The 11,992-nt window shown below is 36.5% G+C and overlaps 1 protein-coding gene across 1 annotated transcript; it reads right to left on the minus strand.

Moving 5' to 3' along the window:
* Window positions 1-1,393: 1,393 nt before the first annotated feature.
* Window positions 1,394-3,281, minus strand: LOC311287600 (uncharacterized protein). The gene is made up of 7 exons (XM_084404532.1): window positions 3,266-3,281; window positions 3,108-3,189; window positions 2,646-3,005; window positions 2,224-2,553; window positions 1,962-2,069; window positions 1,833-1,855; window positions 1,394-1,647 (listed from the first exon to the last, which is right to left on the minus strand). Exons 1-7 carry the CDS (start codon window positions 3,266-3,268, stop codon window positions 1,525-1,527), a joined length of 1,029 nt encoding a protein of 342 aa, XP_084260658.1. The 5' UTR covers window positions 3,269-3,281; the 3' UTR covers window positions 1,394-1,524.
* Between the last annotated feature and the right edge of the window lie 8,711 nt (window positions 3,282-11,992).

Genomic DNA, 11,992 nt, shown 5'->3' on the forward strand with positions numbered 1-11,992 from the left:
TGCTAAAGATAAGGATTTATTCAGTTTACATCTCATGTAAACTAGAAACTATGCTTCTCCAACCACACAAGTTTTCTATGCTTTTTGCGAACGTTCGTTGGAACGATGGTTTCGGGAAACACCAAATCGTTGAACTATGCTGATAACGATGGAAATTGTGACCATAGTTGGCTAATGATGCTTCATCGTTACAATGAAACAATGAAAGCATCGTTAGCCAACTATGGTCACAAGTTCCCTCGTTGCCTATAGAGTTCAATGGACATTGCGATGAACTTGCGACCATAGTTGGCCAACGATGCTTTCGGGAAACGCACCCCTGGTCTCTAGACAGTTGATGGCACCCATGAGTGAATGCCCTTTCACATGGGATGCGACATTCGCGAGTGTCTAGTTAATTTTCAATAGGAGGCGTGCGGAAAGCGGAAAAACGCTCATGCACCCAAAATCCTGCCACTTTTACAAACGGCTTTCACAATATTATTATATTTCACAATATAAATATATTTTATCTTTTTGTGAGTGGCAGCGGCTGTGTGCGCTTTAACCAATCATCCAACAGGTTATTAACGACCAATCATATAACTTTTTACTAAACTTATATCAGAGTGCTGAAAATATAAATATTATTGTTAAATAATTAATGACAATAATTAATAATGACACCACCACCACAGAAAAAAAAAAAAAAAAAATCTGTTAAGATATATTTATCTATTTGTTTTGTTGATTGTAACTATGGCACCTTCCACTCCAAGACCGCAACGCGAGCACCACCTCAACTGCACAAAACGCTTCCACTACGAGAGAAAGCAGCAGCCGCTCAGTGATTCCACCGCTGGCCGCGTCCCATGTGAAAGGGCCTAAAGTAATGCAACATTTTAATTTTTGGGTGAACTGTCCCTTTAAGAATTCTTGTTAAATACCAACTAAATGTACACCAGTCCTTTTTAAAGGGAACTGTATCTTATACAAGCACCAGGGTCCACCATTTGAGTTAACAGAATAAAAACAACATAACACATAAACACATGTTAACAAATGCACATTACATGCACATACACTTTAATTTAGTAGATGCAAATGAATCATAGGCTACGATGCAAGTAATACATGATTCATAAGGAAACACAGTCTAACAACATACATTAATCCACATAAAATCAATGAGCACACAAACACAACCTTTCTTTTCCCATAATTATCCTTACTATATGCCAAATAAATGCATATATCTAACAATAAACAGTAAAAAGCCATAACACTTAAACATACAAAGACATTAAAATATGGACACTTACACACACACACACACACACACACACATATATATATATATATATATATATATAAATTCATTGCGCTAAAAATGATCAGACTCTGGGTTTAATTTTCAGAGGATGAAAGTCAACTCATAAAATCTAGGAGAAATTACCAAAATTATTCTGACAAATTGAATTAAATTGATGTTATAAGATCATGATGAAAATATTTGTGTCGAAGTGAAATGCTCCTCTCTGGATGTTACTGCTGTGATCTGACCTGAGCGTACAGAGACTGCTCCTGAATGACCTTTGATTTGGTCCTTCTAGTGTTCAGAGGTTTCTGACCAAAACTAATGGATGCGTAATTCATGCTGTCTTCATTCTAATATCAAGAGAGAAAATAATCTCCAATTATGAGAGGAAAATTACACATAATGTGGCATAATATACACCAAAAGTTTTAAAAAACCATGAAAAAATATATATTATCTAATATTAAATTAATAAAACAGATACATTGATAAAGATTTGGAAAATATCTAAAATGGAAGATAATTGTTTACTTACTTGATTCTCTTGAGGTTTGGGCACTTTGGGAAATTAAGAAACAGTCTTGTCATTATAAATGGTAGTTCAATTTCTACAACATTTTCCTTTACAATAATTTTTTTTTCTAAATTATTCAGAAAGTCCTACCTTTATTCTGACCCCTGAATAGTTTTATTCCCAGAAAAACAACAAGAACAAACAATATAATGTTTGAAACTCCAAGAGCAAGAAGAGTTGGATTCACATCACCACTCACTGAAACAAAATTAATTTGATCTTCTTAGAATTTTTTTTTTTTAGATAAGTTTGGTATCATGTACTCTAGTATATGAATCAAATGCTTTTCCAGATAGCAGATAAAGCTAAACATTTCAACAGTTCAAGCCAGACATTTTCATTTGACGTTTACCTCTAAAATTGAGTTGAGTTCCTTTTCCAAACAGTATCTCTCCACATGCGGCCACAGCGCAGTAGTAAATCCCAGCATCAGAGTCACTGATGTTGCTCTTGAGGAGATTGTAGACACAGCTCTGCGTTTGAGACTCACTGCTGTTCTTACACTGACCATTTCTCTCTCCTTTGGTGTAAAGGACTCCTTGAGAGTCTCCCAAGCTTTGTCTGAACCAGTAGACGCTGTGTTCTCCAGCACAACTCTCACTGAAGATGCTGCACTGCAAATTCACTGAATCCCCTGGATGAAGCGTGTCTATCAAAGACTGCTGAAGAGTTGTGTGTGCAGCTTGAAAAGTGACATAAAAGGAACAGAAATAGTAAGAAAAAAGAAACAATTGCCACAAATCAAACAAAGCTAAAATAACAAGCAAAACTTACCTTCATAAATTAGTCTGGTGCCTGCACCCATTCCAAAGCTGAAATATGATACAACGACACAATAATATGTTGCTGAGTCTGAAGGCTTTGTCTGTAAAATGATCAGATTAAAATGATCATCTCCTTTGAAAACATTAAAACGATTCATTTTCTCAAAGTCCTTATTCCAGCTGGGTGGTTGATTTAAATCTAAAGACACAATTTGTATGAATCTTCCATCAGCCGTCTGTTTAAACCATGCTTTTGTCGATTGCAGAATCGTTGAAAAGCTGCAAGTAAGATTGACATCCTCTCCAGCTCGAACTACTTTTACATCTTCCTGAACAACATCCACATTAAAGGACATATCAGAGGAGCAGACTGCAAAATCAAGCACACAATAGAAACATTTATTAGTTGAAAGTGTTAATAAATAAATAGGTAACTTGTTTAATGTTTAAAAAGTAATTTAGTTATATTTACATATTGTTGAGGAAAGCAAAAGAATGAAGTAATATCTCATGATCAGTCGTCTTCCAAAATTATCCTCAGGCTTTGAATTCCCCTGAAAAAGCAAACGAATGAGCCACACCATCACACACGCTAAAGAATAAGGGTAGATCACTAGACGGTGAATTTACCATGTGTCCATCTGTCTCTGCTTCAGTCAACTGAGGCACATGTGCACTTTCACCTTAACCTGTCTGCTTTCACACACTGTCGCCACATCAACGTCTAAAAAAAAAAATGTCTAACCTAACCATCTTTCCATTGCTCCAAAAAAATCTCTTATTTAGATAGGTGTTATTAATACTACTGCTTAGTAAGATGGCTTCTCTCTAAATTATGTGGTTAATATGTTGTTTTATTGCTAATGCTTGATGTGGTTTGACAAAGGGGAAAAAGCAGGAAATAAGATGTTAAAAGAAGCATGTAACCAGAAGACAAACCTTTAAAGGGCCTCACAAGAAAGTTCTTTTTTACCGAAGATGAGCATCCAAATATGATCAAGTTGAACTATTCTGGATTGGTGAATACATGGTTATGCATCTCATGCATACATGTCACGATATGCTGATCAATAAACACAATGGAGAGTACAATATATATAGTTTTTTAATAAACTGAAACTCAGGAGAATACAAGAACATAAATGAGAACCACTAAACAAAAATACCACGTTAACACACAACAAAACATTGAGGAGAACTAAGGGCTTAAACACACAAGGACAGGTAATGAGAAAACTAAATGAACAACAGGTGAATGTAATCAGTAACCAAGGGTTACTGTTATTGTGCATCGCGTCACCAGTCTAAACTAACAATGGAGCAGAGCCTTTGGAAGAGTTTTTAAATGGCTCTGCTATGGACGAGTTTATGTATAGAGTATTCATAAATATTTTGTTGTTATTATACAAACTATAATATTTATGAACCTCAGGAATGTTTACTATGCAGCTGTGCGTGGCAAAGAAAGCGCACAAAATGAGACAGCTACAATTATAAAAACCATTGATTAAGAACACATTTACACATACTTAACCAAATCATATTTATTTTCATTATGAATGACAGTTATTGTAAAGCTTCAATTAATAGCTGCAATAGTCAATTAAATATACAAGTAGTCAATTTTTTTTTAAATTATATTTATTAGATACATAATGTTTGTTTTGTATATGTATATTATATGATTTTGATATGATAGTAAAACATTTTTTTAAATATTAAATCAATATTTATTTCATAATCTGTGTGACCCCGTCATTGTCTTTCTTTGATGATTGTGTAGGGAGTTCCAAATTTTCAGCAAAGTCCACTTCATCGGATATCCCGTGCTCAGGAAGTAGGGAGCAGTTGAACACTGCGTACGGACCCTGTTAATCGGAACACACCTTCGATCAACTTACAATGACAGAAAACACAGGTTAACAGGAACAGGGAAAACTGAAACAAAACACAATGAAATTACCTAGTTCTGGCATGAAACACTAGATGGTGCAGGCTGATAAGTCTTTATTTACATGATTATCTACATAGCACAGCTGATTAGTATGGAAGGCATTTTCTGCCAAATTTAAATAAATAAATTAAATGATTAAAATGAAAATGAAAACCAGATTAACGATTTCATTACAGAAATCTGTACGCAAAATATGTGACAAAATTGAGAATTAAAATTAAATGATTTCATTTTCACGGTGACAGTGCATCATCCCTGTCAAATTGAAAAATAAAGTGCAATTGGTGATTTTACATTTCATTTTCACTACAGTCTCGAGGCAAGACTGCCAATATTAAAATGAAAAGCCAAACGTGAAAAAGAAACTACAAATACAGTTTTTACAAAGCTCTTTATTAATGCTCACGCAATAATAGTGACACAATTCAAATTCAAATGTAAATTTTCGTTTTCATTTTAATTCCTCTTTTATTTCACAGTTTTCATTTTCGTTTTCATTTTCAAAGACAACCTGCATGCAAATTCTATGTTAATGAGTGGGGTGTGGCTTGTAACGGCGCAAGAGGCACGCCTTCTGTAAAGCGAAGTCACCGACGTCCCTGTTGCTGCATGAGTTGAATGTGTGAAACGAAATTATTTAAATGTGATTATATTGTAATCGAGACGACGAGATATGGCGAAATCTGTTAGTGAGCTTTTGCAGGAAGCTGCCGCAGCATTAGTGGAAACAACCAGCCTGACCAGCATACTTCAAACCCTCGGCGCACTGCAGTTCGCACTGAGTCGCGGGCATCTTCAGTTGCCAGAGAAACTGTTCAAACAAAGTATCCGGTAGTAAGGCCATTATGATGTTAGACTAGATCATAATCGATGAGGTTCATTCATGTATTAGGCTGTTTTGGAAATTCAACTATTTGGGTGTACAAAAGACTTAGTAACACAATTTCTACAACAATTATAGCCAGACGGCCTGTATTTACAGTAGGCTAGATATATATTATAGCATTTTCCTTCAGGTCAGTCCTATATTCATAATAAAAAATCCGTTTGAATGTCCGCTGTGATATTTTGTACTTTTAACAGTTAAGGGGTTGTCCATGCCTATTCATGTCAGTTGCGTCTTTCTTCTCCGTGATCACAAGTTTGAGTCATTTCAAAAGTCTTCTCTACTGACTGACTCACTCATTAAGACAGTCTTTGTCTCCATCTAATGGAGAAATAATGTAAGTTCTCCTGTTGCTTTATGGTCAGGGACTATTTTTTTTTTCCAGCGGAAGGAATTGGCTTTTAGTGATTTTACTTCATGAAAGTTGCATAGATAGGCTACATATTTTTCGGGTTTAATATTTGTATTGTGTGGTAACCGTTTTATAAAAGCAATAAGGTACTCTAGGCTAGTGCTGAAGGGCGTTGTTATATGGAAGGCATGACGCGAATATGAAACATTGGCCGAGGTCCTCGGTTAAAGCTAGTGATCAAGACTTGACTTGACTAACAGTTTCTCTGGCAACTGAAGATGCCCGCGACTCAGTGCGAACTGCAGTGCGCCGAGGGTTTGAAGTATGCTGGTCAGGCTGGTTGTTTCCACTAATGCTGCGGCAGCTTCCTGCAAAAGCTCACTAACAGATTTCGCCATATCTCGTCGTGTCGATTACAATATAATCACATTTAAATAATTTCGTTTCACACATTCAATTTATGCAGCAACAGGGACGTCGGTGACTTCGCTTTACAGAAGGCGTGCCTCTAGCGCCGTTACAAGCCACACCCCACTCATTAACATAGAATTTGCATGCAGGTTGTCTTTGAAAATGAAAACGAAAATGAAAACTGTGAAACAAAACAGGAATTAAAATGAAAACGAAAATTTACATTTGAATTTGAATTGTGTCACTATTATTGCGTGAGCATTAATAAAGAGCTTTGTAAAAACTGTATTTGTAGTTTCTTTTTCACGTTTGGCTTTTCATTTTAATATTGGCAGTCTTGCCTCGAGACTGTAGTGAAAATGAAATGTAAAATCACCAATTGCATTTTATTTTTCAATTTGACAGGGATGATGCACTGTCACCGTGAAAATGAAATCATTTAATTTTAATTCTCAATTTTGTCACATATTTTGCGTACAGATTTCTGTAATGAAATCGTTAATCTGGTTTTCATTTTCATTTTAATCATTTAATTTATTTATTTAAATTTGGCAGAAAATGCCTTCCATAGTATGGTTGCTGTTGCATCAGCATCCAATGAGCTGTGGCTCAACATTCAAACAAATACCGGTGTGTTGCTGTTAGCACTAAAAGTATGCAGTGCGCTTTCAGAATGGCAGTGCGCTTTGAATCTGGAATCAACATCTAAGATAAGTGATTGATGTTTTATTCCACATCTCTGCGCATATTGTGTTGTCTGGTTATTAATTCATAAATGGAGCAATCTTTACAAGTTTAAACTAGCTTCGTGTTAGAAATGTTTTAAATAGCGTCATGTCAACAGTGCATTTAAGCAGCAGTGTTTACTGCATGCAGCAGCAGCGGTCTATACGCTGATTTCACGCAGCCGTTATTTTGAAATCGAAAGCGAGGCTCCGGTGGGAAGAAAACCGGAAGTGTCGCCTTTAATCATAGGAGAGTCGTGAATGCGGTGGCGTATTGTTGTGTTTAATGATGTTGTGTCAATTCTAAAACTGTACATACATTTCTTTCATACTTAAGACTATATACAGTGAAATTTATTTATAAATAAAATAATTTTTTTATATATAATTCAGAGAGTAAAAAATGAAGCAGGAATGAACTATATACATATCCTATATTGAATATTATCTTCCAATAGTGTAAATCGCGGCAGCCGCTTCAGGTTGGTAGTCCAAGGCATTGTTGTTTATCTGTACTTCCGGGGTTCTTCCCACCGGAGCCTCACTTTCGATTTCAAAATGGCGGCTGCGTGAAATCAGCGTATTGTATGTCATTGCTGTTTTATACGCTGTTAGCATGGATATGAAAACCGTCAAAGTGATGCATTTGTGTTTTAAATGGCATTCACTGTATTTAGCGGTATAACTTCAATGACACATCCTTTTATTTCCAATAGCAATGTTTTCATTAGCTATGCTAAATGTGTGTGGTAGATTCAGATGCTTGTGTGTTCGCGTCATGCTAAAAGAACAATCAATATGTTAAACTAAGCATCATGTTTATAGTCTTGTTTGTGTAGTCATGTACAATAATAGTCATATTTATAGTCTTTACTAAGCATAAGTTGGAGCGCTATGCAGTTGTGTCTATGCAGCAGAAAATGGTGTATTGTTTGTATTTCTGTGAGTAAATGCTGTCTATGGATGAGAAGGTTAAAGTAAAATAAGCATTCATATTCAATGGGATTACATGTTAGCAGAAACAAAAAATATTTCAAGGGTAATGTTTCATTACCTATGCTAACATGTTTATCGAGCGTCAGAGCACGCTGTCATTCGTTATCGCTCCTAATGGCTTTTAATTTATCAAATAAGAGTATAAGGGTTATGTAATCATTATCAAATGACTTGATTGATGATACTTGCTCAGGTGGTTGCTGGGTTCCTATCTCTATCAGCTTTCAACGTCATATTGTTCACAAGAACACATAGCATGCATTTCTAGTGTTAAGCCGGTTGGCAAGGTAGTCAATAGAGATGCGCGGATGGCCTATTATTTAATCCGCAAACGCATCACAAAACTCATCATCCGTCCGCCATCCATCCGCACCAACGTTTTTTGACCAATTTTCAAAGCCACACCTGCCCGTCATTCTCTGATTGTTTTAAGGTCTATGGGCGATGCAAGGCACTGCTGACGCAAAGCCGCGAGGCTAGAAAGCTCTTGCCTGTTCTAGATCTGATCCAATGCAGCAGAGATATTTAAAGGCTAAAGTCCCTACCAGTATAGCCTATTGGCTATGTTGTATCCTCAGAATATCAGCAGTGAACTCCGTCTCCGATCGGCGCACAGGGACAAAAATAAATAAATAGCCTAAATAAAACGCACATCGGCAAACTTGACTTTACCTGACTAGGCTACTAGTACGGAGCCCCCCTAGTCCCACTTTGGCAAAAAAAAATTATTATAACTATCTTGTGGCCTCAAGATAGTATCTCGTGGCCTCAAGATAGTAACTCGTGGCCTCAAGATAGTATCTCGTGGCCTCAAAATAGTATCTCGTGGCCTCAAGATAGTAACTCGTGGCCTCAAGATAGTATATCTCGTGGCCTCAAGATACTAACTCGTGGCCACGAGAAAGTGAGTTTTTTCAAGGCGAACGTTTCCATGTTAATGTTTCCATGGCGACGCGTCACGCGATTGACCGCAGCCACAATAATACTGTATGACAGATGTGTCGCTTTTATTTCGCTTTTCCTTTTTTATTCAAAATATTCACAAACTTGCTTACCATGTCATCAACTAGCCTATCTGATATTCCGATTCTCACATACGTGTAAGTGAGTGTGTTTAGTCGTTTAAAAACCTTTATAAATAATCTTGATCTATAATAACATTAGATGGGCGCCGCAATGTTGTCCATCGGATTTACAGAACGTGAATTCATCAGTTTCTCCCGAAATAAATGCAAGAAAGTTGCTGGTGAACTGAGAAGAATAGAGTAAACTTTAAAGTTCCTTGTCTTGCACTTGTTTGTCTAATATGAATAACACATGTCGGCAAATTATATTTGAATAGATTGTTATTGCTGCTTCCACAGACATCAGTGTGTTTTACAAACTCCAAATGTATTGTTTTACTCGTGCTTATGTGTATTTAAATATCTGAAACCAAAAATAAACATTATGAAGTTGAAAAACTGCTTAGTTGTGATGACAGCGCTGAACGCGTCCGACTCTGGCTCGTTTAAAAACCTTTATAAATAATCTTGATCTATAATAACATCATTTCAACATGCTGCTATTTAGCCTACTACTACTACTAAAGAAAGAAAGCTCGAATAAAATAACAAGACATTCACATTATAGGCTAATTAACTCTACGCACTGTCACGTCAGGGTGACGACTAGGACGAGCCTGCTCTGAAGACTCCCGTTAATTTTGACTTAATGGGAAGAGAGCGCATCTTTTTCAGGCAGACAGTGCAATTAATTTTATACCAGCAGGCCTAACAATCATTTGATTGGTTCAACCGCCACCCGACCGAATTTAATTAAAATATTATTTTTTCATCAAGTCATCCGTCCGTGGCTGTAACTGCCAACAGCGCATCTCTAGTAGTCAAGGCACACATAGATAGCAAAACATGTGGTCCCATGAGGAAAAAAAGTAGGCCCTACATATGTTTTGGCAGTTGATCCGCTGTTTTGGGGGTGTCTTTTCTCTCCCTTCCTGTCTCCTGGCTATGTCATCATTATGCAGATAAATGCATATCTGCCGATACAGCAGCTTGTTTTCTCGCTCAACAGCACATGTATATTTGTATTGTCTATTTCTCCCATTACCCTGTGCAACTGTGTATTGTGAAAAGTTTACAAATGTGTATCAATAGTTTTTTCAGCCGTGCATAACAGCTTTTGTTTGCATTGGCTGTACACATGTGTCTGTTACATGTGTTACATGTGTCTGTTACATGTGCAGCAGCAGCAGCAGCAGCATGTCTTACATGCTCTCAGCAATGTCTGTGAATGTATTCGCAGTAGCAAGTCTCGGTACTTGCTCTGGAGCAGCAGCAGCGTAGCAGATCTATTCCGCCAAGACCAAATACATTAACATTGCCAATCCATTACTATGCCAATCTCTATTTCCATACTCGTGTCCCGAGAGTTGTCATGACAGAACTTAACAGAGCCAAACATGTTACAACATCACTGGTCCACATTTGTGCAGCGTGAGTAATGACGTACTTCTGAGGGAAAACTGGATTTAAAGGTGACATATTTATATTATGAGAATGTGTCTGTGAAATTTCAGCTCAAAATACCCACCAGATCATTTATTATAGCTTGTCAAATTTCCCCCTTTTTGGGTTTGAGCAAAAACTCACCTTTTGTGTGTGTCCCTTTAAATAAAAATGAGCTCCTGCTCCTGCGCCCCGTTCAGAAGAGAGACGATCCTTTACATGAGCTTCAGATACTCTGGCAATAAACAACACGCAAATCTCACTCATCCAAAGACCCAGAAATAACCAGTAGCGGAGTGCAGCCTTACAGAGAGACTCAGGAAGAGGTTGCAACTTTAGACACACCAGGACGTTTCTGAATGGTAAGTGGATACATTTATATAGTTGTTGTGGAGTTACATTGATTCATCTCATCGACTTTCATGTACTGTCATGTTTAACTTTTACACACGTTGACACAGTTCCCTGAGGTCTTTATAAGACAGCTGTGACATATTTTGGTCAAATAGTGTTGAGCGCTCGTCTGTGCAGCCAACGACAGAACAGTTTGCTTGCTTTGCTCAAACTTTTGCCATTGCGTTAGAACTGGTTACACTGTTGTCGCTCGCGAAAACCAAATGGTGCGCCGTGGGTGGAAACGTACAGATTAAGGGGCAGTGATATTATAATAAGATCCCCTTCCTACATCAGAATCAGATCTCATACCAATGATCTACAATCACTAGGTGGCAGTAGAGACCATGTTGAATTCAGCATTCAGCAAGTTCGTCTTTAAAAAAATAGTCTTTCTTGTTAAAGACTAACTAAATGCTAACTAATACTTTGCAAGGGAACTATAACCTACACATGCACCAGGATCCATCATTTGAGTTAACAATAAAAACAATGCAATGAAACATCATAAAAAAACAACAACACATTTGATCAAATGCACTTAAACAGGCTATTAAATTAGTAGATGCAAATGAAGCATAGCCTACTTCACACAAGTGATTCATATGGAAACTGTAAAACGGAAATTCCAAAGTTGCTCAAAATGAACAGAGTCTAACAACATACATTCATTAATTCATTAACAAAAAATATAAATGAGCATATAACACACTACTTCTCTTTTACAATTATCCTTATCCTTACTATGCCTCACAAATTAATATAGCTATATAACAGTACAAAGCCAAAATAACACTTTAACATATAAATGCATTCAAATATGGCCACCAACAGCTATCATCTTGCAATCCATATTTTTATCTAAATTTTTACTTTTTTTACATTGTTAGCTACTAATATTTAAGGTTACATTTTCAGGGCATTTAACAATTAACTGACACTTAAATGCTTGAAATAAAGGACAGGCATTATAGATTCAAGGTCAATTTATTTTTATTTTATTTTTAAATCACATTAAACACAGCAACAAGGCTGACCAAAGTGCTGTACGGTAAAAAAAGAAAGAAAAGAATTCATAAAACAGACTTCAAAACATAAAACCAAATCAATAAACTCATTGAATAGAGTATTAA

The sequence above is a fragment of the Rutilus rutilus genome (genome assembly GCF_951802725.1).
Source record: "Rutilus rutilus genome assembly, chromosome: 3".
In the NCBI taxonomy this organism is placed as follows: Eukaryota; Metazoa; Chordata; class Actinopteri; order Cypriniformes; family Leuciscidae; genus Rutilus; species Rutilus rutilus.

Coding starts and splice junctions, on each gene's coding strand:
- LOC311287600 (XM_084404532.1), bottom strand. Junction 2,070..2,223: donor AACTCAACTCAATTTTAGAG/GTAAACGTCAAA, acceptor ATTTTGTTTCAG/TGAGTGGTGATGTGAATCCA. Junction 1,856..1,961: donor ATTCAGGGGTCAGAATAAAG/GTAGGACTTTCT, acceptor AATTTCCCAAAG/TGCCCAAACCTCAAGAGAAT.